General features: G+C 39.1%; 1 protein-coding gene across 1 annotated transcript in view; it reads right to left on the minus strand.

Annotated features, from left to right (window-relative positions):
• Positions 1-21,733, minus strand: part of ADAM28 (ADAM metallopeptidase domain 28) — a 140,763-nt gene that overhangs the window by 25,222 nt on the left and 93,808 nt on the right. The window contains exons 7-14 of the mRNA XM_044659258.1: positions 19,753-19,815; positions 15,991-16,062; positions 14,269-14,438; positions 8,846-8,930; positions 6,857-6,906; positions 5,514-5,691; positions 3,267-3,356; positions 1,384-1,579 (exon numbers count right to left, since the gene is read on the minus strand). Of these exons, the coding sequence (XP_044515193.1) occupies positions 1,384-1,579; positions 3,267-3,356; positions 5,514-5,691; positions 6,857-6,906; positions 8,846-8,930; positions 14,269-14,438; positions 15,991-16,062; positions 19,753-19,815 (904 nt within the window). The remainder of the gene's footprint in view (positions 1-1,383; positions 1,580-3,266; positions 3,357-5,513; positions 5,692-6,856; positions 6,907-8,845; positions 8,931-14,268; positions 14,439-15,990; positions 16,063-19,752; positions 19,816-21,733) is intronic.

Genomic DNA, 21,733 nt, shown 5'->3' on the forward strand with positions numbered 1-21,733 from the left:
CTACTTTGACTGGAAGAAAAAAATGCCAATCTGAGGATTTTTCTATCTTATTTCCTTCATTAGAACATGAGCCAGGAGATTTGGGGTTTTATTTTTCATTTATTAGTATCCTAGTACTTGGCACAGGGCCTGGCACATACTAACAAATATGCCGATTCATTGTTGATCACCTTTTGAAAAGCCCAAAGATTTGAGTTTCACATTGTTGATGGTAGTAGTGTTCTTAGAGTATATACAAAGAAGGCAAGTAGCCTCAGAACTCTCTAAGGACAATGGTGCCCAGGGCTAATAATGCATTCCCAATAGAGAGGAATTTCATTATCATTTAATATATATTATTTCCAGTTTTAGATGAGGAAACTGAGGCACAGAGTTTTTAAGTGACTTGCTTAGGATCTTACAGCTTGCTACTTAGCATCTGAAACAGGCTTTGAATTCAGATTTTGTGGATTCCAGATATAATATTCTTTCTACCCCTTCACCTAGCTACTTCTCAGTATGTCATGTATTTTGTGATAGGTGCTGAATCTATACAAACAAAAAAAGAAAAAATAAGCTTAACTTTCAAAGAGTTTACAAGGTTAAAAACCTAAATCTCCCTGAATTACCAAATAGGAAGCCAAATGATAATTCAGCTCTGGCCCTAGATATCCACTGTGGCTCACTACCTTTTCACTACAACAACATAAGGTGTTCTTGAAAGACACTTCTTCAGCATCAATCCCAAGACAGTTGATTCGGCTCTTGTTCAGTTGGTTGAACAGTTAGTATTTTTAATCATCTCTGACCTCAGTCACATGCTTCAGTTAGCTTGCAGTTGAAATGGATAAAGATTATAAGAGGACTTAGAAACTGCAGTTGGCAGCTGAAGGGAATGATATCCTTCTTTGGTTCCAATACACATCAAATACCTGATGGAGCTAAGCATCTCAGCAATGCAATGGCTTACCCCAATATGAGACATTTAAGAAATAATGGAGGTGAGCCTGGAGCTCAGGTTCCCTTACTACCACATTGGTCCTTCTATGATCCCCCTTCCAACTTCTTCTATCTAGGCATCACCTTGGTAATTATCACCTCAACCTCCAGACCACAATATGATTTATATATACATGTACACAAATGCAGATACACCATCTCTATCTCTCCATATTTAAATGAAGTAGTTGGATAGAAGATAAAACATTGAACTAGGAATCAGGATGGCCAGGGTTCCATTCCCATCCATAGCATCATAGATCTAGAGCTAGCAGAGATGTTAGATATCAGCATATCTAATATTTTCATTTCACAGAGGGAAAAACTGAGACCCAGATTGATGACATGACTAAGGACACACGAGTTAAGACTATTTGTTTTCCAATCTGTCTCTTCAACTCTTACCTTTTCCCCAAAGACTAACACACTGGTCCTGCAGTGTTGGGCACTTCCCAATCAGACAGTAACCTTGACCATTTTTGCAGGGAAATCCATTGACTCGGAATCTGTCCTCAGGACAGCTCCCAGACTTGCCATCACACATTTCTGGAAGGTCACATTCATCTTTCACTGGCCTACACAGCGTACCAGCCTTTTTAATCTAAAAGAATAGAAAATGAAAGAATAACAAGAAGTTGTTTCTATTTCCTATCCCCATCCCAGGCAATAGTTAGCATGAGGAATGGTCAAAGAATGCTGAGTCTGGAGACAGAACACCTGGATTCAAATTCTGGTTCTGTCTCTTTTGACTTGTATGACTTTGTAAGTCATTACAGTTTTCCAGGCCCCTCTTTCCTTATCTGCAAAGTGAAGAGAATGAACTTAATGCCCACCGTGGTCCCTTCTAATTTTAAATATATGATCATATGAACCTTGTCTTCAAAAAAGGAAAGAAAAATATTTTGCCCATTTGTTATTACTTTGTTCCATTTGTTTATCCAAAGGCAATGATTACAGCCCCCATACTTTCCATCCCATACTCTTCCCTTTGTCCCATTTTTCTAAGGGATTATAATTGAGAGTCTCACCCTTTAGAACTAGAAGATATCTTAAGAGGCCATAAAGTTCAACTTCCTCATTTTACAGATCATGAAACTGGGGTGGAATGAGACTACTTGTATGACCTTGCGAAAGTTATTTTACCTCAAGTTTCTCCAAATGCAAAATTAGGAGACTGGGCCTGATGATCTCCATGGTCCCCTGGAACTCTAAAAGTCTTTCATTTTACAAAGAAATGACATCTGAGAGAGGTTACATGATTTATCTTTTTTTTAATTTTATTTAAATTTAATTATAATTTCATATTTATTTGTTTATGTTAAAATTTCCAGGTAACTCCCTCCCTCCTTCCTTTCCTCAAATAGAGAAAGTATCATTTGAAAGGAAAAAAATATGTATATATAAAACTGTCTTGCTTATTCACATTTATCACCTCTTTTTCTGGCAGTAAACATATATAAGACAGTTTTCAAACAATATTTTTGTTACTGCATATATTGTTCTCTTGGTTATGCTCATTTCATATTTCATAATTTCATGAAAGTCTTTCATGTTTTGTTTTGTTTTTTAATTAACCTGTTCATCATTTTTCACAGTGCAGTAGTATTTCATCACAATCATATGCAACAACTTGTTTAGCCATTCCCCAATTGATGGGCATCCCTTCAGTTTCCATTTCCCTGCTACCACAAAGAAAGCTATTATAAATATTTTAGAAATTATAGATTATTTTCCTTTTTCCCTGATTTCTTTGGAAATAAATCAAACTGTATTATTTTATTGCTGGTCCAAATGGTACACACAGATTTGTAACTCTGAGCATAATTCTAGGTTGTTGTCTAAAATGGTTGGATCAGTTCACAGTTCCATCAACAGGGTTTTAGTGTCCCTTTTTTTTTCCAGATCAGCATTTGTCATTTTTCCCTTTTATCATTTTAGCCAATCTAAAAAGTGAGATAGTACCTCAGGGTGCTTTTAGTTTCTATTTCTCTAATTAATGTGAAATTGAGATAATCATTCCTGATCCTCCCATTTCAGAGTCCATCCTCCATGTCTTTGTGAAGTTGTTTTTTTTTTTAATCAATGTTCTATTGTTTATTTTGTTCTGTGTGCCATTAACACTTTTTTGTCATCTTAACTCACTGTCTTTTGTTTTCAGTGATTAGTTAAAGGAATCTAGAATTTTTAATATGCTTGTACTATTGTTGTTATATGGCCACAGTTATCATCATCACTAGCACATTGTCTTTATTATTTTCATTAATATGGAATATAGATCTGAATCTTACCTGGCATTTTTCACAGCATTCTCCAAATGCACACTTAAAATTTGGTTTGATTTTGCATGTCACAGCATCACAGCAAACATTGGTACATTCCTTCAAAAAATATCAAGGGAAAGTATTACTAAGATTGGATTGCCTTTAATCACCTCAACACAATCCATTATAAGGATGATATTAGAAAACAAGTATTGTTTTATTAGCATAGAGATTATAACAAGTGAAGAAGCTGGCTTGAGAAGGAATTAGAGTTTTAAGCAGAACTGAGACAGTGTGTCAATTTAAATGTTTACAGTTATAACAGGTTTTCTGTGACAGTTACTCTTTGGGTGTGGCAGTTGGCAGTTGGTCTCTGGAAGTTGGCAGTCACACTCGGGGACTCTCTCTTTCTCTCCGGGCTGGAGGAGGTAACATCTTTGCCTCTCTCTCCGTCTGAGGGAAATACTTGAAAGAGCTTAGTGTTTTCTTTTTCTAACTTGGGAAACACTATTGACTATCAATTGCAGTTTTTATAGATTGATTTAATTCTGAGAAAACCAAAGAAAGTCTTTGGTTTGGACTCTGAGTCTGCTAAGGCTCAGACTCCTAATTTGATTCTTGTTGAAACTCAAACAGCTTGCCTTTGTTATTTTTATAACTTAGAGGAGAAGTTAAGAATTATAAGGATAACAGTGGTAGTTTTATTTAGAATAGTATAAATTTGTGTTAGACCAGGAAGGATTAGTGTAGCCTGTGAAATACAGGAAAAGTGATTCCTTGCAGAACCAGGAAGTTTTATTTGGGTGGAGTTAGAATCCCTTAGAGCTAGAAATCCTTTTTATCTTTATATATTTCAATAAATAATTTATTTTTCATTATGAGTCTCTTTAGCATCCTTGATCCTGGCCATGAAGAGAAGTTCATTCATGAGCTTCACTTCACTTTATCATTGAAGATACTTTTGATTATATCTATCAAAAGTATCTGAACAATTTTGAACCTTTATTTGCATAGTTTTCACCTATTGATTTTTATAGCTTACTTATTATTTTACACCATTAACTCAGCCATTCTTTGCTTGGTGCTGAGGTCCTTGAGACCAGGAACTGTGGCTTTTATAGAAAATTACATTTATATTTCAATTATTATTGGTATTACTCCTTCATCAGTGTAATCCATTATAGATCCCGGCATATAACAGAGTGGGGGCTTAACTTGTGATTCCATATGTACAGGAAACTCCCAGAAGGGGAAACTCTCTCCATCTTCTCTAAAGCTCTAATAGCTGGTAAGGGTTGGAGTGTTAACTAAGATCTTCCTGATTCTAAGTCTAGTACTCTTTCCTTTGGACTACCTCATCTATTATGCCACTGGCACATGTTATATGCTGTACTATATGCTATTGCTTACATATGTCAGGGTCAAGGTTGGCTGCCTGATGGGAGGGAGATAAGAGGGATTTAAACTTGTTTTTCTTTCCTGCCAACAACATTAGTGTAACTGATCATGATGAGGAGTGCCAATATCGGTACTATCATGAGCCTTGAGTGTTGGCCATGACTAAAGACTCTCCAAACCTCTGGGATCCTCTTGAGGGTGGTGAGTTGGGGCAGAGTGTAAACCTGATTGGAGAAGGGCTGCGAAAGACTCTCTCCTTCACCATTTCTTTCAGCATGAACATGATAATGAATCGGAAGGGAATCATCATCAAATCCAGAAAATGAGTCCATTTTCCAAAGATCATGATGTGAACAGAGGAGATGAAGAGCTAACAGTATATGGTGTTTTGGGATTTGTAAAATGCTTTACGGATATTATCACAGCTGCTCTCAGAAGCAAGTGTTACTATCACCTCTGTCTTACAGATGAGGCCAAGAGAGGTTCAAAGACTTGGCTCTGTGTCCCACAACCAACTGTCTGAGGCTAAATTGGAACTCAGGACTTCCTGCCTCCAGGTCCAGTGCTCTAACTACTGCCCCACAGAGCTAGTTCTTATTTTAAAAATGACGTCTGAGATGGAGAGGGGTGAGCAGGCAGCTAGGTGGCTCAGCAGATAGAAAGCCAGGTCCAGATATGGGAAGTCTTGGGTTTGAATCTAGACATGATTCCCAGCTGTGTGATCCTGAGCAAGTCACTTAATCCCCATTACCTAGCCCTTAGTGCTTTTCTTTCCATGATATCCATGCTTAATAAAGATTCAAAGACAGGAGATGAAGGTTTTCTAGAAAAGAAAAAACAATTGTCTGGGTTGTAGCACAAAGAGATTTTTAGTACCTCTGAGGATCCACAATCACATTCTTCTCCTAATTCTACTATCAGATTCCCACAGATTGGGGTTGATATTATATCTTCAGGTAAAGGGATATTCTTCAGGCAGTCTGGTGATGCTCTTCTCAAGAATTTCTCAAAGCTCTCACGACTACAGGAACTAAAGTCCTTGGGTATATAAAAACTGTTAGAACAAGAAAAAGAGTAAGGAATTGTGTTGCCCATAGGTGTATATCCAATCCTGCCATGAGACCCAGAGAGACAGTGACTTGTCCAGAGTCACATAGTTTGCAAGAATCTAAAACAAAGGGGCAGTTAGGTGCCTCAGTAGATAGAGAACCAGGCCTGGAATTCAGAGTTCCTCAGTTCAAATCTGGCCAGAGATACTTCCTAGCTACATGACCCTGGGCAAGTCATTTCACCTCCTTCATCTAGACCTTTACTGCTCTTCTGCTGTAAAACCAATGTACAGTATTGTTTCTAAGACAATAGGTAAAGATTTAACAAAAACAAACAAACAAACAAAAGAACCGAAAACAAGATTGTAGAATAATTAGTTCAAAACTGAAAGGGATATCAGAGGCCACTGATACCAAATCCCTTCATTTTATGTTAGAAAACCAAGGTTCAGAGGAGTAAATAACTTGCTTATATTAAAACAGCCACTANAGAGAGAGAGAGAGAGAGAGAGAGAGAGAGAGAGAGAGAGAGAGAGAGAGAGAGAGGAAGGGAGAAAGAGAAAGGAAGAGAGAGAGACAGGAAGAGAATGAGAAAGAAAAAGAGAGAGGGATGGAGAAAGAGATAGGAAGAGAGAGAGAGAGAAGAGGAGAGAGAGAACCTATTTACTCTGTGCCAGGCACCGTGATGAGTGCTTTCTACAAATAGTAACTCACTTGATCCTTACAACAACCCCCTGTGCTAAGAGCAATGGCTATCATTCACATTTTACAGTTGTGTTGCCCCGGGTCATACAGCAAATAAGTGTCTCATATCTTCCTGACTCCAGACTCAGCATTCTGTCCCCTGTACCACCTCCATTGTGCTAAGATCTGGGGCTATAAGAACAATGGAGTCAGTGTCTGTTCTCAAGAGTTCCCACTGAACTGGAGGAGACAATACACAAAAGAAAGTGTCGCTTCAGGTCAAGTGGAAAAGCCCAGGGATCCTAGCGATGCAATAGCTAGTCTGATGGAAAGAGCCAGAGATCTTTAGGTTACATGGGTAGATAGTAGAGCAGAGCTAGGGGCTTACAGGATGAAGAGGCAGGGCAGATAGGAAAGTCAGTTGCTTCTCCATCCCTCTATAGTACAGTGCCACTCTCTCCTTCCACTGATCAGATATGAATTTACTGTATCCCACCCTGCCAAGGATTTCTCAGATCCTGCAGATGGCATCTCTCCTGGTACGGAGGAAAGACTGAGGAGTGTGATGATACAGGAGCTGGCTTCTCCTCCCAGCCTGCCTCCTTAGAAAGTCTCTTCTTCATGTCTTTCTCTCATGCTTTGAAAAATAAGGAGGTGCCACTGGGTGAACTCTAAACTCCCATACAGCTCAGAATCTGTGATCCTGCTTAGGGATTATAGTCTAAGATGTGGCTTAAATAATTGGAATATAGGCCAGGGCAAGAAGCAGGCTTGTTTTTATTTTGAAAATTAGAGGAGTCCCTCTTGTTGCTCACCTTTGCCCACATGAAAGGGAGTGGCTTTGAAGGGAAAGAAGAGATTGGATGGTTTTTGGAAAATGAGTGGTGGTCAAGAGAGAAGAGGAAAGTGACTTTTTCTCTAATAAATATTGTTACCAGACAAAAAAAGTGTTACCAGGCACTTATTAGTATGTTCTTTCTTATTGTGGAATTTAGTATTTTGGCTGGAAATGAAATAAATTACAAGTGGAAGTGAAATGTCAGATATTTTCAGATGCCTGAGGAAACTGATTCTTTTTTGTATTTCCCCGAGTCTCTCCATCTCTGTGTCTGTTTCTCACTCTTTCTCTCTCTCCTGTCTCTGTTCTCTACCTCCACTATCTTCCCACTCTCTCTCCTTTCCCTCTTCTCTCTGTCCTTTCTCTCTCCTCTCTCTCCTCCTCTGTTTCTTTCTCACCAGATAAGCCCAAATTTAGAATCATTTAATTAATGCAAATTTCTCTGGCAGGTGTGTGCCTAGTAGATTGTTCATGGACCGAAAATTATGAGGGTCCATCCTTTAGCAAATTAAACTGAATTATTAACTGGATATTCAAGCTAGAGTACAAACATTAGATGAGTAGATAGCTCTAAAAGAAAGTATAGGGTAGGGGGCAGCTGGGTGGCTCAGTGGATTGAGAGCCAGGTCCAGAGATAGGAGGTGCTGGGTTCAAATCTGACCTCAGAAACTTCCTAGTCATGTGATCCTGGGCAAGTCACTAAACTCCAATTGCCCACCCTTACCACCCTTCTGCCTTGGAACCAATACACAGTACTGATTCTAAGATGGAAGATAAGGGTTAAAAAAAAAAGAAAGTATAGGGTAAGAGATTAAGGTCATAGATGTCAAGCTAGACAAGACTAAAAAGTAATCTATTCCAACTCCTTCATTTTACAGACAATGAAACTAAGCCCAAGAATATTTAAATGTTACCCAATGCCACAGAAGAAGTTGGAGAACCAGGATTTTATCTGAGGACCTTGAGCTCCAAACCTAGCTGTTGTTCAGCTGTTTCAATTGCCCCTGACTCTTTCTTACTCCACTTGAGATTTCTTTAGCAAGGATACTGGAATGATTTGCCATTTCTTTTCTAGCTCATTTCACAGATGAGAAAACTAAGGCCCACAGAGTGAAGTGACTTTCCCAGGGTACTCAGCTAGGAAGTATCTGAGGCTGGATGTGAATTTTTCCAAAACTAGAACCCTTTTTATTATATTTATTACATCATTCTTTCATGGGGCCAATAAATAGTAAGATCATTCAGAAATCAATGAAGAGATAATAAGATATGAGAGATAATGGAAGAATGGCTAGGTTGGGCTTGACTGGAATGGAAGGGGACAGGATAGGTTGGGTTAATAACACGAAGATAGGATGGGATGAGACAATACAAAAGAGAATAGGAAAAGGTAACATAAGACAAGACAGGAATAGGATTGTACCAGATTTCAACCAAGGAAAAGTTATAGAAAAAAATCAGGAAATATGTTAAGAGCACAACCTGAGTACTTGATTTCTGATTTGTTTGTTGTAGCTTTAATTCTTATGTATTGGAGAAGCAAATGCACACATCTCAATAATCTCTACATATACTTTTTTGGTCTCGAGGAAGATGACATCTAAATGGCAGAAACCTCAGTTTATCTCCCAACCTACCTGTACGATGCCAACAGAACGGTATGGAGAGCACATTGTTGACATATATGCCAAGCCCACTGTAGGTCCAGTGAGGTCTATACCCCTAAAATAAATGGGAAAATTCTGGTGAGAATGTCACATTTTCAGTAAGTATATCACTACCTTCTTCATGAATAATGAACTGTTGGCCTAGGCTAGAAGTGCTCAGGCCAGAGAACATCAAAGAGAGATTTCCTTGTTGCTCGCTCCTATGATTCCCTCTTAGGACAGGTCACTTTCCTGAAACACATATTCTCTGTTTTTTACTTCTTAATGATCTCCATTTTCTTTTCTACTAATTTAGTTCAATTCAATTCACTAGGTTTTAATTAGACGCCTAGTTTGTCTCCATAATGTACAAGGTACTGGAGAGGAAAGAGACAAAAGCCAAAAAGTTGCTGCCCTCAAGGAAATGAGAGTTTAGATAATTAGAATTTCTCAGGGGCAGCTGGGTAGCTCAGTGGATTGAGAGCCAGGCCCAGAGATCGGAGGTCCTGGGTTCAAATCTAGCCTTAGATACTCCCTAGCTGTGTGACCCTGGGCAAGTCACTTAACCCCCATTGCCCAGCCCTTACCACTCTTCTTCCTTGGAACCAATATATAGTATTGATTCTAAGATGGAAGGTAAAGGTTTAAAAAAAAAGAATTTCTCCCTTCAGATCTTCCCAGAATCTCATTTTCATTTAATATTGTATTTATACATCAGAGCCATTTATGATAGACCTTCCCTACTTTAGGGAACCTTTAAAAAAAACAAATCAAAAATCAAAACCTAGGGCAGCTGGGTAGCTCAGTGGAGTGAGAGTCAGGCCTAGAGACAGGAGGTCCTAGGTTCAAACCCGGCCTCAGCCACTTCCCAGCTGTGTGACCCTGGGCAAGTCACTTGACCCCCATTGCCCACCCTTACCAATCTTCCACCTATGAGACAATACACCGAAGTACAAGGGTTTAAAATAAAAAAAAAAATCAAAACCAACCAAGAAATTTGCTTTTATCCAATAATATGTGCAACATTCTACACCATGTATTACCCTCTATCTATCTAATGAAAGAAGAGGATGTTACTTCTACTACTGGTACCATTGCTTCTTCTTCTCCCTTTCCCTTTCCCTCTCCCCTTCCTCCTCTATCTCCTCCTCCTCCTTCTCATCTTCCCTCTTGTTCTTGTTCTTCTTCCTTCTTCCTTCCTCTTCTTTCTCTTTTTTCACAGGACTTGAATATTTACAACTTAAATTTAAATTTACAAAGTTTTCTTTGAGTATGTAGTTTCTCATTTGAACTTCATAACCACCCTGTGAGTTAGTAATTTTATTATCCTCACTTTCTAGAGGAGGAAAAAGAAGCTGACAGAAGCTAAATGACTTGCCTGATTTCATCGTTCTATCCACTGTGCCACCTAGCTGTCTCAATAATAATGGCATTTCCAGAGCTAAAGCATTCATTAATTAGAAGGCATTTGATGTTCTTAATTTCAGAATCCTTCATAACAGTGCACATGTATGTAGCTCCTTAATGTTTACCAAAAGCTATGAGTAGATTTCATTGGATTTTTTTTTTAATTTTTTTAGACCCTCACCTTCCGTCTTAGAGTCAATACTGTGTATTGGCTCCAAGGCAGAAGAGTAGTAAGGTAGGCAATGGGGGTCAAGTGACTTGCCCAGGGTCACACAGCTGGGAAGTGTCTGAGGCCAGATTTGAACCCAGGACTTCCTGTCTCTAGGCCTGACTCTCAATCCACTGAGCTACCCAGCTGCCCCCTCATTGGATCTTAAGTGAACAGAGGAAGTCGACACTATGGAGGTAATGTTATTCCCATTTCCCAAATAAATGTTCATTATTATTATTGGAGAATTTTAGCCTAAGCTTCCTTTAACTCAGTGCTTTCCACACTGTTCAAACTTGCTTCTTATTATTTACTTGTGTGTTTGATAAACACATCCATGAGCCCAGAGCTTTCTTGGTCTCAATGAACACTCAGAAGGAGCCACAGATCTACAGTAAAGGTAGGAAACATTTCATTCATGTCCTGTTGTATTTTGGTAGTAGGCCAAGCAAAAAAGCCTGAACCTTAACTGACAATATTTTTAAGACTATTAGGAGACCCTGAAATACTCCCTCCTCACTCAGTATTCTGAATGCACAGTAAGTTAGGGACCTGGAGAGAAGGCACGAGTGAACTGATTGCTTTCTTTTCTAGAAAACAATCAGAGGGGGCAGCTGGGTAGCTCAGTGGATTGAGGGTCAGCCCTGGAGATGGGAGGTCCTAGGTTCAAATCTGGCCTCAGACACTTCCTAGCTGTGTGACCCTGGGCAAGTCACTTGCCCCCCACTGCCTAGCCCTTACCACTCTTCTGCCTTTGAACCAATACCTAGTATCAATTCTAAAGCAGAAGGCAAGGGTTTAAAAAAAAACAAAATGATTCTCTCTTCTTAATTTTTGTATTATTGTCCAGAATACCATTGTACTTCCAGTCACCCAGGCATAGAATCTAGGTGTCATTCATGACTTAACAACACCCTCTCTCATCCTCCATGTCCAATCTGTTGCTAGGACCTATTAATTTTGCCTTCAAAGCATGTCTCATACATGTTCCCTTCTTTTCCCTCACATTGCCACCATCTTAGTTCAGGTCCTCAGTATCTCCCATCTGGAATACTATAAAAAAACCTTGAAGAAGCCTGGTTTCTCTGCCATAAGAACTCTTCTCACTCCAGTCTGTCCTTCACTCAATTGTCAAAATGATCTTCCTAAAGCACCAGTCTGACCCCGACATGTCCCAACTCCACAAATGTTCCTTGTGATCTCTAAGCTCAAATATAAAATCCTGTTTGGCATTTGAAGCCTTTCATAGCCTGTCCTTCAACATGCTTCCAGTCTTATTACCTTACGTTCTCCTTCCTTCCACCCCACTCTTACACTTTGTGAGACACTAACACTGTCCTTTTTGCATTTCTTCAGCTGGGAAAGTCAGTCTTCTAACTGCAGGCATTTCCATTGGCTGTTCTTGCCTAGAATGTTCCTCCTCCTCCTCATTTCTATCTCTTGGCTTCCTCCGAGTCCCAGTTAAAATCTCACTCCTACAGGAACCCTTTTCTGACTCCTCTGAATTCTGGTGCATTCCTTCTGTTGACAATTACCAATTTACCCACATGTAGCTTGTTTCCACATTTTTGTTCAGTTAATTTTGTTGTGCCTGATTCTTTGAGACCCCTTTTGGGGTTTTCTTGGCAAAGATACCAGTGTGCTTTCCTTCTCCAGCTCATTTTGCATATAAGGAAACTGAGGCAAATAGGGTTAAGAGATTTGTCCAGGATCACACAGTTAGTGTCTGAGACCAGATTTGAACTCTGTGCTCTATCCACTGAATCACCTAACAGTCCATGTTTGTATATTATTCCCACCATTCAACTGTGAGCTCCTTAAGGGCAAGGACTGTCTTTTGCCTTTTTTGTATCCCAAGCACTTAGCACATTGCCTGGCACATAGTAGGTGCTTAATAAGTGTATATTTACTGTCTGTTTAGATCCCCATTATGATATTTTATATCTATTCCTCCAAATAATTTGATATCTCTTCCTACAAAGATTTAAACCTAGAAAAGACAATAGAAATCATTGAGAAAAAAAAACCTCTGCTTCTACAAATAAAGCATCTGAGATCAAGAAAGATTAAACAATTCACTCATTTATTACAACTATTATGTATCATATACAGTACACCATAGGGCAGCAAGTTGGCACAGAGAAATGAGCACTGGATCTGAAATCAAGATCTACACCCAAACCTAGTCTCATACACTCTGGGCAAGTTGCTTAAATACTATTTGCCTTAGTTGCCCCATCAATGAGAACAAGAATAAACCTGCTTCTAAGAATTGTTATAAGGAGAAAATGAGATAGTTGCAAAGTGCTTTGCAAAACTCAAAACCTTCCATTATAGTAGCTATGATTGCAGCATCCTCTTGGAAACTTGAAAGTCATCACTGGCTATGTTTCTAAAGGATCTACAAAACAAGAATCGTCTCATATTGATTGCCTACAGAGATTTGAGTTCAAATCATGTTTCTTATGTTTATTAACTATTTGAGCCATAGCAGTGCAATAATCCAGGACAATCCTGAAAGAATTAGGATGGGGAATGGTCTCTTCCCACCTCCAGAGAAAGACCTGTTGGGGTCCTCTTTCACATCAGTGTGTCTTTGGTTTTATTTGGGGGTTTTGGTTATGTATGGCTTTGTACTTACAACAGAGACCAATATGGAAATGGGTTTTGCATGACAATAAACAATGACAAAAAAAGAGAAGTCCATTGTCTCCAGAGGCAGCCCATTGCACTTTTGAGTAGCTCTAATCATTAGAGATTTTTCTTAAAAGAAAAGAAGAAAGAAAGAAAAACAACTGTTCAGCTAGTGAAAATCATCTGACTTTTATGAGACTCTATTTCCTCATTTGTGAAGTACAAAGAATAATAATAATAACAGTCTTCCATGATAGGATTCTTTTGAAATATAGCTACATATGTAAAGTGCTTTGTAAACCTTTAGAGTTATAAAAGTGTCCAGAGTTACTACATAATGATTGTGAAAAGTAGAAACTACTAAATTAATCGAGTTATCCCCTAAATATCCAGGTACCAAAGAATTAGCTGATTGAGCATCATTTCCTTTTAAACTAAGCTGGTGCAGGCATTAAAAACTATCTGTATCTACTTAAACACAATCTCCTTGCAATAAGGAAAAAGACTTGTATAAAAATATTTATAGCTGGCTCTTTGCGTTGCAAAAAATTGGAAAATGAGAGAATGTCCTTTGATTGGGGAATGGCTGAACAAATTGTGGTATCTGTTGGGAATGGAATACTATTGTGCTCAAAGGAATAATGAACTGGAGGAATTCCACGTGAACTGGAACAACCTCCAGGAAGTGATGTGGAACAGAACCAGGAGAACATTTTACACAGAGACTGATACACTGTGGTAAAATTGAACATAATGGACTTCTCTACTAGCAGCAATGCAAGAATCAAGAGCAAGGTTGAGCGATTTATGAGAAAGAAGTGGGAGGAGAAACACAGAGGAAAAACAACTGCTTGAACACATGGGCTGATGGGGATATTATTGGGGATGTAGACACTAAATGATAAGTCTAGTCCAACTATCAATAATATGAAATTAGGTCTTAATCAATGATGCATGTAAAACCCAGTGGAATTGTGCATAGGCTAAGGGGAGTTAGGGAGGTTTGGGGGAGAGGGAAAGAATATGAAACATGTAACTATGGGAAAATACTCAAAATAAAAATAAAAAATATTAAAAAACACAATGTCCTTGGACAAAATATTTTAACCATCTTTCCTAGATACCTTGAGCAACCAGATTTATACATAGGCTCATTATAACTTACGTAATTAATTGTGCAACATCATGGTGTTTCATTTTGGGGAGAATATTTCCTCTCCAGTTTGAAAAATTCTCCAGGGTCACATTGGCATTGGGGTTTATTTTTATCTTATTTCCATTTGTCCATATTTCCATCCCCACCAAGGCCACATGGACATTGAGCTTTTTGTACAGCTGTCAAAAGAAAACACACTTTAGGACTTAAAAGTAATTTCAACTTCCAAGAATAGAACAGTAGCTTTTTAGTTTTGCCAAATTATGTATAAGCTATTATGGTATTATGTATCTCTTTCCAATATCCTTGTGAGATAGATGCTCTGGGCAATTGTTTTATAGATGGGCCCTCTGAGGAATGATGAAGTAACCATGAAGCTCTACCTCTTGGGCTTCTGACACTTTTGTTGGGGCAAAATGAAAAGACCTAAAGAAAGCTCCCAGAATTTAAGGCAGAATCTGCATGTTGTACATATAAGAGGATATATGTACAAGGGTCAGAAAGAATAGGCAGATATGGCCCCAAAAGGGGGTAGTGAGTCCTGCTCAGATAGAGGTTATGGAACTACCTAGAGTTAGAAGAGCCTTTGGTTGGCATCTAGCCCCACTATCCCATTTTACCCATGAGGAAACGTAGACTTAAAAAAAATAAGTGAAGAAATTGGCTTTGGACTGTGCTAGTAATGAGTCCAAGGTAGATTTTGAACCCAAGTCATAATAATATGAATCTATAGCTAAAAGGGGCCTTAGAGAATATCTAATCCAATCCTTGATTTACAGAGGAGGAAACTGAGGCCTATAGAAATTACGACTCACCCAGGGGCAAGTGTCAGTGACGGGATTGAAACCTGGCTCTTCATTCTCCAAAGTCAATGCTCTTTCTATCGTACCTATCTGATTCTGACTCTATACTGCCATGTCTGCTTAGTACTTAGAGATACAGAACTTTTAAAATTTATCTTCTACTTTCCTCTTCCAGAAGTAGAAATTGAATGCTGGAGAAACAGTGACTTACCCAAGGTAGGAAAGGCCCAATCTTGATTTGAACCCAAGCATCTGGCTCCAAATCTAAGTTTCTCATTCTTGTGCTATTCTGAGTACCCAGTGACACAAGTCAACTAGGTGGTGCTGTGGATGGAGCACTAGACCTGGAGTCAGGAAACCTCATCTTTTTGAGTTCAAATCCATCCTCAAACATTTACTAACCATGTGAACCTGGGCAGGTCACTTAACTCTATTTTGCCTCAGTTTACTCATCTGTAAAATGAGCTTGAGAAGGAAATGATAAATCACTCCACGATCTTTGACAAGAAAACCCCAAATGGGATCACAATGAGTCAGACATGACTGAAACAACTGAACAAAAGCCCAGGGATTTCCAATCGAAGCTATTTTAAAGTAATCAGAAAGGAGTCATGTTTAAGAATAAGATGGCACATGTCTGAGCACCTTTTTTTTGTTTCCCCATCTTGGTGATTGCACTTGGAAAAGTGATAGCTCAGAACTTCTAGCTGGATTAACCTCTGAGCCACAATGATATTGAGTGGACGTGTCTGCCAGGAGCATCGCCTCCCTATCAGTGTTTATATGAGCATGAGCACGTTCGTCTGCTTTTGCTGACTGAACAGTGTCATAGAATTGAGTAATATTGGATTTCTCTCTCTTTCCTGAGAAACTCCAGAAAATATCCTGACAAATTGTTTTCATTCTGACTTAACAACACCAACCGTACCATGTTGACAAAGTTGACCATATCAAAAACCCTCTGCCTGATTTGCTCTGGGCTTCGATTATACTTTCGGAACTGAAAAAAAAAAATTAGAGACAAGTGTCAGTTTCCAAAGAAATGAAATGGTGACCTCTTGGGGGAGAAGGAATTCTTCTAGTCTAAACAGAATTCAACGAAAGTACACAAAAGTTACACTGGGAGACTGGAGAGGGTAGCTGACTTCAGTTTGGGGTTTTATTTTTTTTTTTCTGTCATCATATCATCATCAGTGGTATAGATTTGTGATTTCATCATTTAGGGAACTCCCAATGTGAAAACTCCCTCTATCAACATAGGTTAGATTGCTTCTGTAATTTATAGTCTTAGAGAGTAGAAACCCCACTGGCTTATGCCACAATGGCCACTCAGGTGAACCCCCAGGTCAGGATCAGTAAGCAGTGAGTCTGCTCAACTCAACCTCCACAAAGCAACTGTCAACTCTTCTCAACTGCCCCTTCACCCAAAGTTCTCCAGGAGGGTTCCCTGGAATTCTGGGTGAGTCCATCCCTGTATCTTTGCAGGGATTCCATGCATCCATCTCTACATAACAGTCCTCAAAGTTTAAGTGACTTCCCCAAGATCCCGTAGCCAATCTACGTCAAAGGGGGAAGTCTTGAACACAGATTTTCCTCACTCAGGGGAGTTTTCTATCAGTTGTGTAACAATAATTGATAAACATTTATTGATCAGCTGCTAAGTGTCAGAGATGGTGGTAAGCACCAGGGATTCAAAGGAAGTTGAAAGAAAGCTCTCCCCACCTCCCAAGGAGGTCACAGTCTATTGGAGGAAACAATATGTGAACAACTATGTTAAACAAGATACCAAGATAAGTAAACGATGAATTGGAAATAATCAAAAAAGGGAAACCACTAGAATTAAGGGAGGTCAGAAAAGGCTTTCTATGAAAGATGAGATTTCAATTGGGACTTAAAGAAAGTCAGGAGACGTTGAAGAGAGTTCTATGTGCAGGAGAGAGCCAGCAAAAATGCTGGGTATGGAGATGGAGGTTCTGGCTAGAAGACCAGTGTCCCTGAATTTCAAAGTGGGGAGAAGGGGAGGAAGGGGAGGTATTAGAAGACTCCATCTCATTGTTTATTTTATTTTCATTAATTAATCCACTATGAAATTCAACAGTCTAGACCTGGCTTTCCCTCTTGATATCCTTCAGTTATCCCCTGTGTTTTAAAGGCTCTTTCTTCTCATCTCCCAATGTTAACATCTTTTTTTTTTTTTCCCTCTTTAAGTTCCCTTTGCGTGCTACCTCCTCTGAGAAGTCTTCCATGACTTTTCTCAGATGTGATTTCTCTCCTTCCTCAAATTAAAATTTTCCTAGATCATCTTATTTTCATCTTTCCTTGGGGCTAAACCCACTATTCTTTTAATACCTCTCTGTCTCTCTGTCTCTGTCTCTCTGTCTCTCTCATATATATGTATATATATATATATATATATATATATATATATATATATATATATATATATTCTTTTTCTTTCTCTCCTCTTTCTCTGAGTCACCGGCTTTGTCTTTTTGTTTCTGTCTCTTTTTCACTCACCTTTTCTCACATACTTTTTCCTTTTTCTTCTTTTTCAGACTCTCCTGTTTGTTTATGTCTTTCTCACTTTTTCTCATTCTTTCTCCTATACAACCTTTCTTTCTCTCTCACACACACACTTGTCCTCCTCTCTGATACTGTTTCTGTCTCTGACTTTCTTTCTCTGACTCTTTTTCTCTCTCTCCCTTTCCCTACTTTCTTCTTCACTCTCTTCCCTCTCAGCTCAGCCAAATCTCACAATACCATTGGAGAACCCGAAGCCCAGAAAATTAGTGACTTGGCCAGGGTAAAAGGAATAAGGAGTAGAGATGATGTCAGAATCTAGGATTTCTGTCTGCAGAGCCAACACTCTTCTCACTGTACTGCCCTCAAAGCTTATAATAAAGTTGCATGAGAAAAGCATAAAGATCGAGAAAGAAATTTGAATACTATCATAAGAGAAATTGGATTCAAGTCAACAAAGATTTATTAAATATCTACCATGTGCACAGTGTAAAAAGCAACCTAACAAAGTTAGTAGAAAAGTGTATGCAGGGGACTGAATAACCTGGATCCTAATCTTATCTCTGACACCTCCTACCAAGCCACTGGACCTTGATGGCACTCAGAAAAAAGACTCTGATTATCTACTAAGTCCCAGTCTTGACTTCAATCTAAATGAATGGAAGGAGGGGCATGGCATACATTTACCAACCTGACTAGATAACAGATTCCATGATAGAGCAAAAATTATATATAATTTATGTATATATATATATATATATATATATATATAAATGTAATCACTGATCAAACTATGTATGATCTAATAGGAGCAGATAAGACAGAGAGAGGCAAAGATGAGAGAAAGACACAGAGTCAGAGAGAGACAGAGAGAGAGAAAGAGAGAGAGGGAGAAAGAAGGGAGGGAGAGACAGAGAGAGAAGCAGAGAGACTGAGAGAGACAGAGGGAGGGAAGGAGAGAAGGAGAGAGAGAAGGAAGGAGGAAGAGAGAGACAGAGAGAGAAAGAGAGAGAGGGAGGGAGCGAGATACAGAGAGAGAGGGAAAGAGAGGGAGAGAGAGAGAAGGAGAGAGGGAGGGAGGAAGAGAGAAAGAAAGAGGGAGGGAGGAAGAGAGTTTTGCTACTGCAGCTGTCTGAGTGGCACTGGGCCAGTCCTTTTACCTTCAAGTGTCAGGTTCCTCATCTAGGGGAAGAAAGGTTGACCTAGATGACTTCTGAAGTCCTTTCCAGTTCTAAATCTATGATTTAGGTAGGTCAATCTTACTCTGAAACAATCTGACAGATAAGAAGCCAAACCTGGGAAATGGGAAGCACATACTAATGTTTCTTGAAAATTTTAGTCCTTCAGTATGGTTAGGTGCTTTCCTTTCAAGTTTAGGTCATTAAATAATTGACTGTGGATATAGTGTGACCTGGGGAATAGAGGAAGCCTAGGACACAGGAAGATCAAAAATGATGTCCTGCTTCTCACTATCCTAGTTGTATGGCCATTAGCAAGTCATTAATTATCTCAAATCTTAGGGAATTAATGAAGATTATATATTAGAAGAGAAATGTCTCTTCTGCATTGGGGGATCTACACCAACACTGCTGAAATCACAAAGCTCTCCCCAAAATTCTGTCTCTGTATCTATCTACCTATCTGTATATACACATATACACATATATGCATGTGCAATACACTGATATATACACAGGCATATAAGATGCATAATTTGCTTAAGTGTATTTACTATATTCTGTATCTAGTATATTAATCATGTGTAGACATATACATGTACATGTCTATGCATGGATGTATATATACATATATATCAGAGAGTTCAGGTATGTAAGAGAAAATCTGAATCTATGGCTTTGGCAGCCATTGCAGCTGAAAAATCAAACAGGAGAAAGAGATCATGAATATAAAGGCAATGAGAAACAAAGTCAATGGAAAAAGAAAACAAGAGTTCAAAAAAATCAGCCAACAGTTTCCCCTAGTCCCCAAGATGTTGTAAAAGGAAGTCGACCCACTCCAGGCTATCAGCTTCTTGTTCAAGCCCAGCTTTATCTCCTTAAAACATTCAGTGCTGGGTGGCCTACAGAACCATTACTCCTTCCAACTAAGCCAAATAATCCCTTTTTCTACAGGGGGATTAACTGGAGCTTTGCCTTATCTGAATACTCACCACTTTATTATCCAGGACCAAATAGTATTCGATATATTTCTTTTGATTTATGTCTTCTTGTTTCTAACAAAAGATATAAGGAGGAAGTTATTAATACACCATCTTTCATTCAAGGGTGCTGATAGCACCACCTGCACCTATTTAAGATTCAACAATACAATCCAATTCATGGGCATTTTCTTTTTTAAACAAAGCATTTCCAAGTTTCCAGATCATATAAGCAACAAGATGGAGACCAGCCATTTTTCTCTTGTCCTCCGATGTCTCAAAACTTTACGAAACAGGGGCAGTTGAGTGGCTCAGTGGATAGAGAGTCAGGCCTAGAGATGGGAGGACCTGGGTTCAAATCTGGCCTCAGACACTTCCCAGCTGTGTGACCCTGGGCAAGTCACTTGACCCCCAAGACCTAGCCCTTACTCCTCTTCGGCCTTAGAACCAATACACAGTATGGATTCTAAGATGGAAGGTGAGGGGTTAAAAAAAATCAAAAACTTTACCAAACAGAACGAATGTTCCCTATATGAAGCAACTTCAGCTGTCCTTCCATTATCTGGGACACTCAGAATGCAAAAGAATGTTAAGCAAAGCAAACAAATCAACATGAATTGATGCTCACTAACTAGAAGTTCATTCACTACCTCTTCCTCTTACCTCTCCACCTGTAGTGAGACCACACTAGCAGACCAAAAGACAAGATGTAGGTTTACCAAAAAAAAAAAAGTCCATCCCCACATTCCAGCTCTCCCTCCTTCTTTCCAGCACTATAGACTTTGGAGGACTGCCCTGGCCCTTACTGACAGCCAGCATGGCATAGCCCTTCAAGAACAAAGGCTTTCTGAGGGTGTCAAGCTGAAAACTAATGGTGTAAAGCTCCAAAATACTGGACTGGGGTCAGGCTAAAGAGCTAAGGAAGAGAGGGAGGGGGACAGGAGGGAGGGGCCTATGCACCAAGCCTAGGAAAAGGGCACAGCATCTGCCTGGTGCCAGTTCTGACTACCCAAAAGTAATATATATATTCATCTATACATACAAACAATCCATATTCCACTATATAAGACACACATAGATACATATGCATAATCTGTAGTGTATTTGGATAGAATTTGCTCTATATTGTATGTCCATCCTCTAAAGGTCAGTCAAACTAATTATAAAGAGCTTCATCCCTCTACCTATCCTCCCTCCACTTTCCTGTCCCTTAAGGGGAAAAAGAATATCAATATACCATAGACTCAGGGCTGAAAAGAAATCTCAAAGGTTGTTTAGTCAAATCCCATCCTTTTTTCGGATGAAAATTAGACAACTTGCCCCAAATCACATAGATTATATAATTAGATAGATAGATAGATAGATAGATAGATAGATAGATAGATAGATAGATAGATAGATAGATAGATAGATGGATCTCACAGGGCACTATTAGAATAGACATAGACATCTATATCTATTCTAATAGTGCCCTTATAGTGCCCTGCAGTTGGAGTAAGATCCTCCAACTCCAATCCAATCATTCTAACTTCTTATGTACAAGGCATTTAATTGTCTCAGTATCATTAGTCTCAATAATCTCACAGGAGTCAATATTACTGATTCTTCCTTCCTCCACTATTTTAGCTCCTAGAAGCAGATGACCAATGGGAAAATTTCATATTAATCTGTACTTCTTTTTTTATTATTTTTAAACCCTTACCTTCTGTCTTGGAGTCAATACTGTGTATTGGCTCCAAGGCAGAAGAGTGGTAAGGGTAGGCAATGGGGGTCAAGTGACTTGCCCAGGGTCACACAGCTGGGAAGTGGCTGAGGCCAGATTTGAACCCAGGACCTCCTGTCTCTAGGTCTGGCTCTCAATCCACTGAGCTACCCAGCTGCCCCCAATCTGTACTTCTTTTTGACACCCCAAAAACCCTTTTTGATTTTAAAGGAAAAGAAAAGGGATGAATTTAAGATTAAAGCTGAAAACTTGCTTCTTTCCCTGGTTGAT

The sequence above is a fragment of the Gracilinanus agilis genome, chromosome 2 (assembly GCF_016433145.1).
Source record: "Gracilinanus agilis isolate LMUSP501 chromosome 2, AgileGrace, whole genome shotgun sequence".
NCBI classification, from domain to species: Eukaryota; Metazoa; Chordata; class Mammalia; order Didelphimorphia; family Didelphidae; genus Gracilinanus; species Gracilinanus agilis.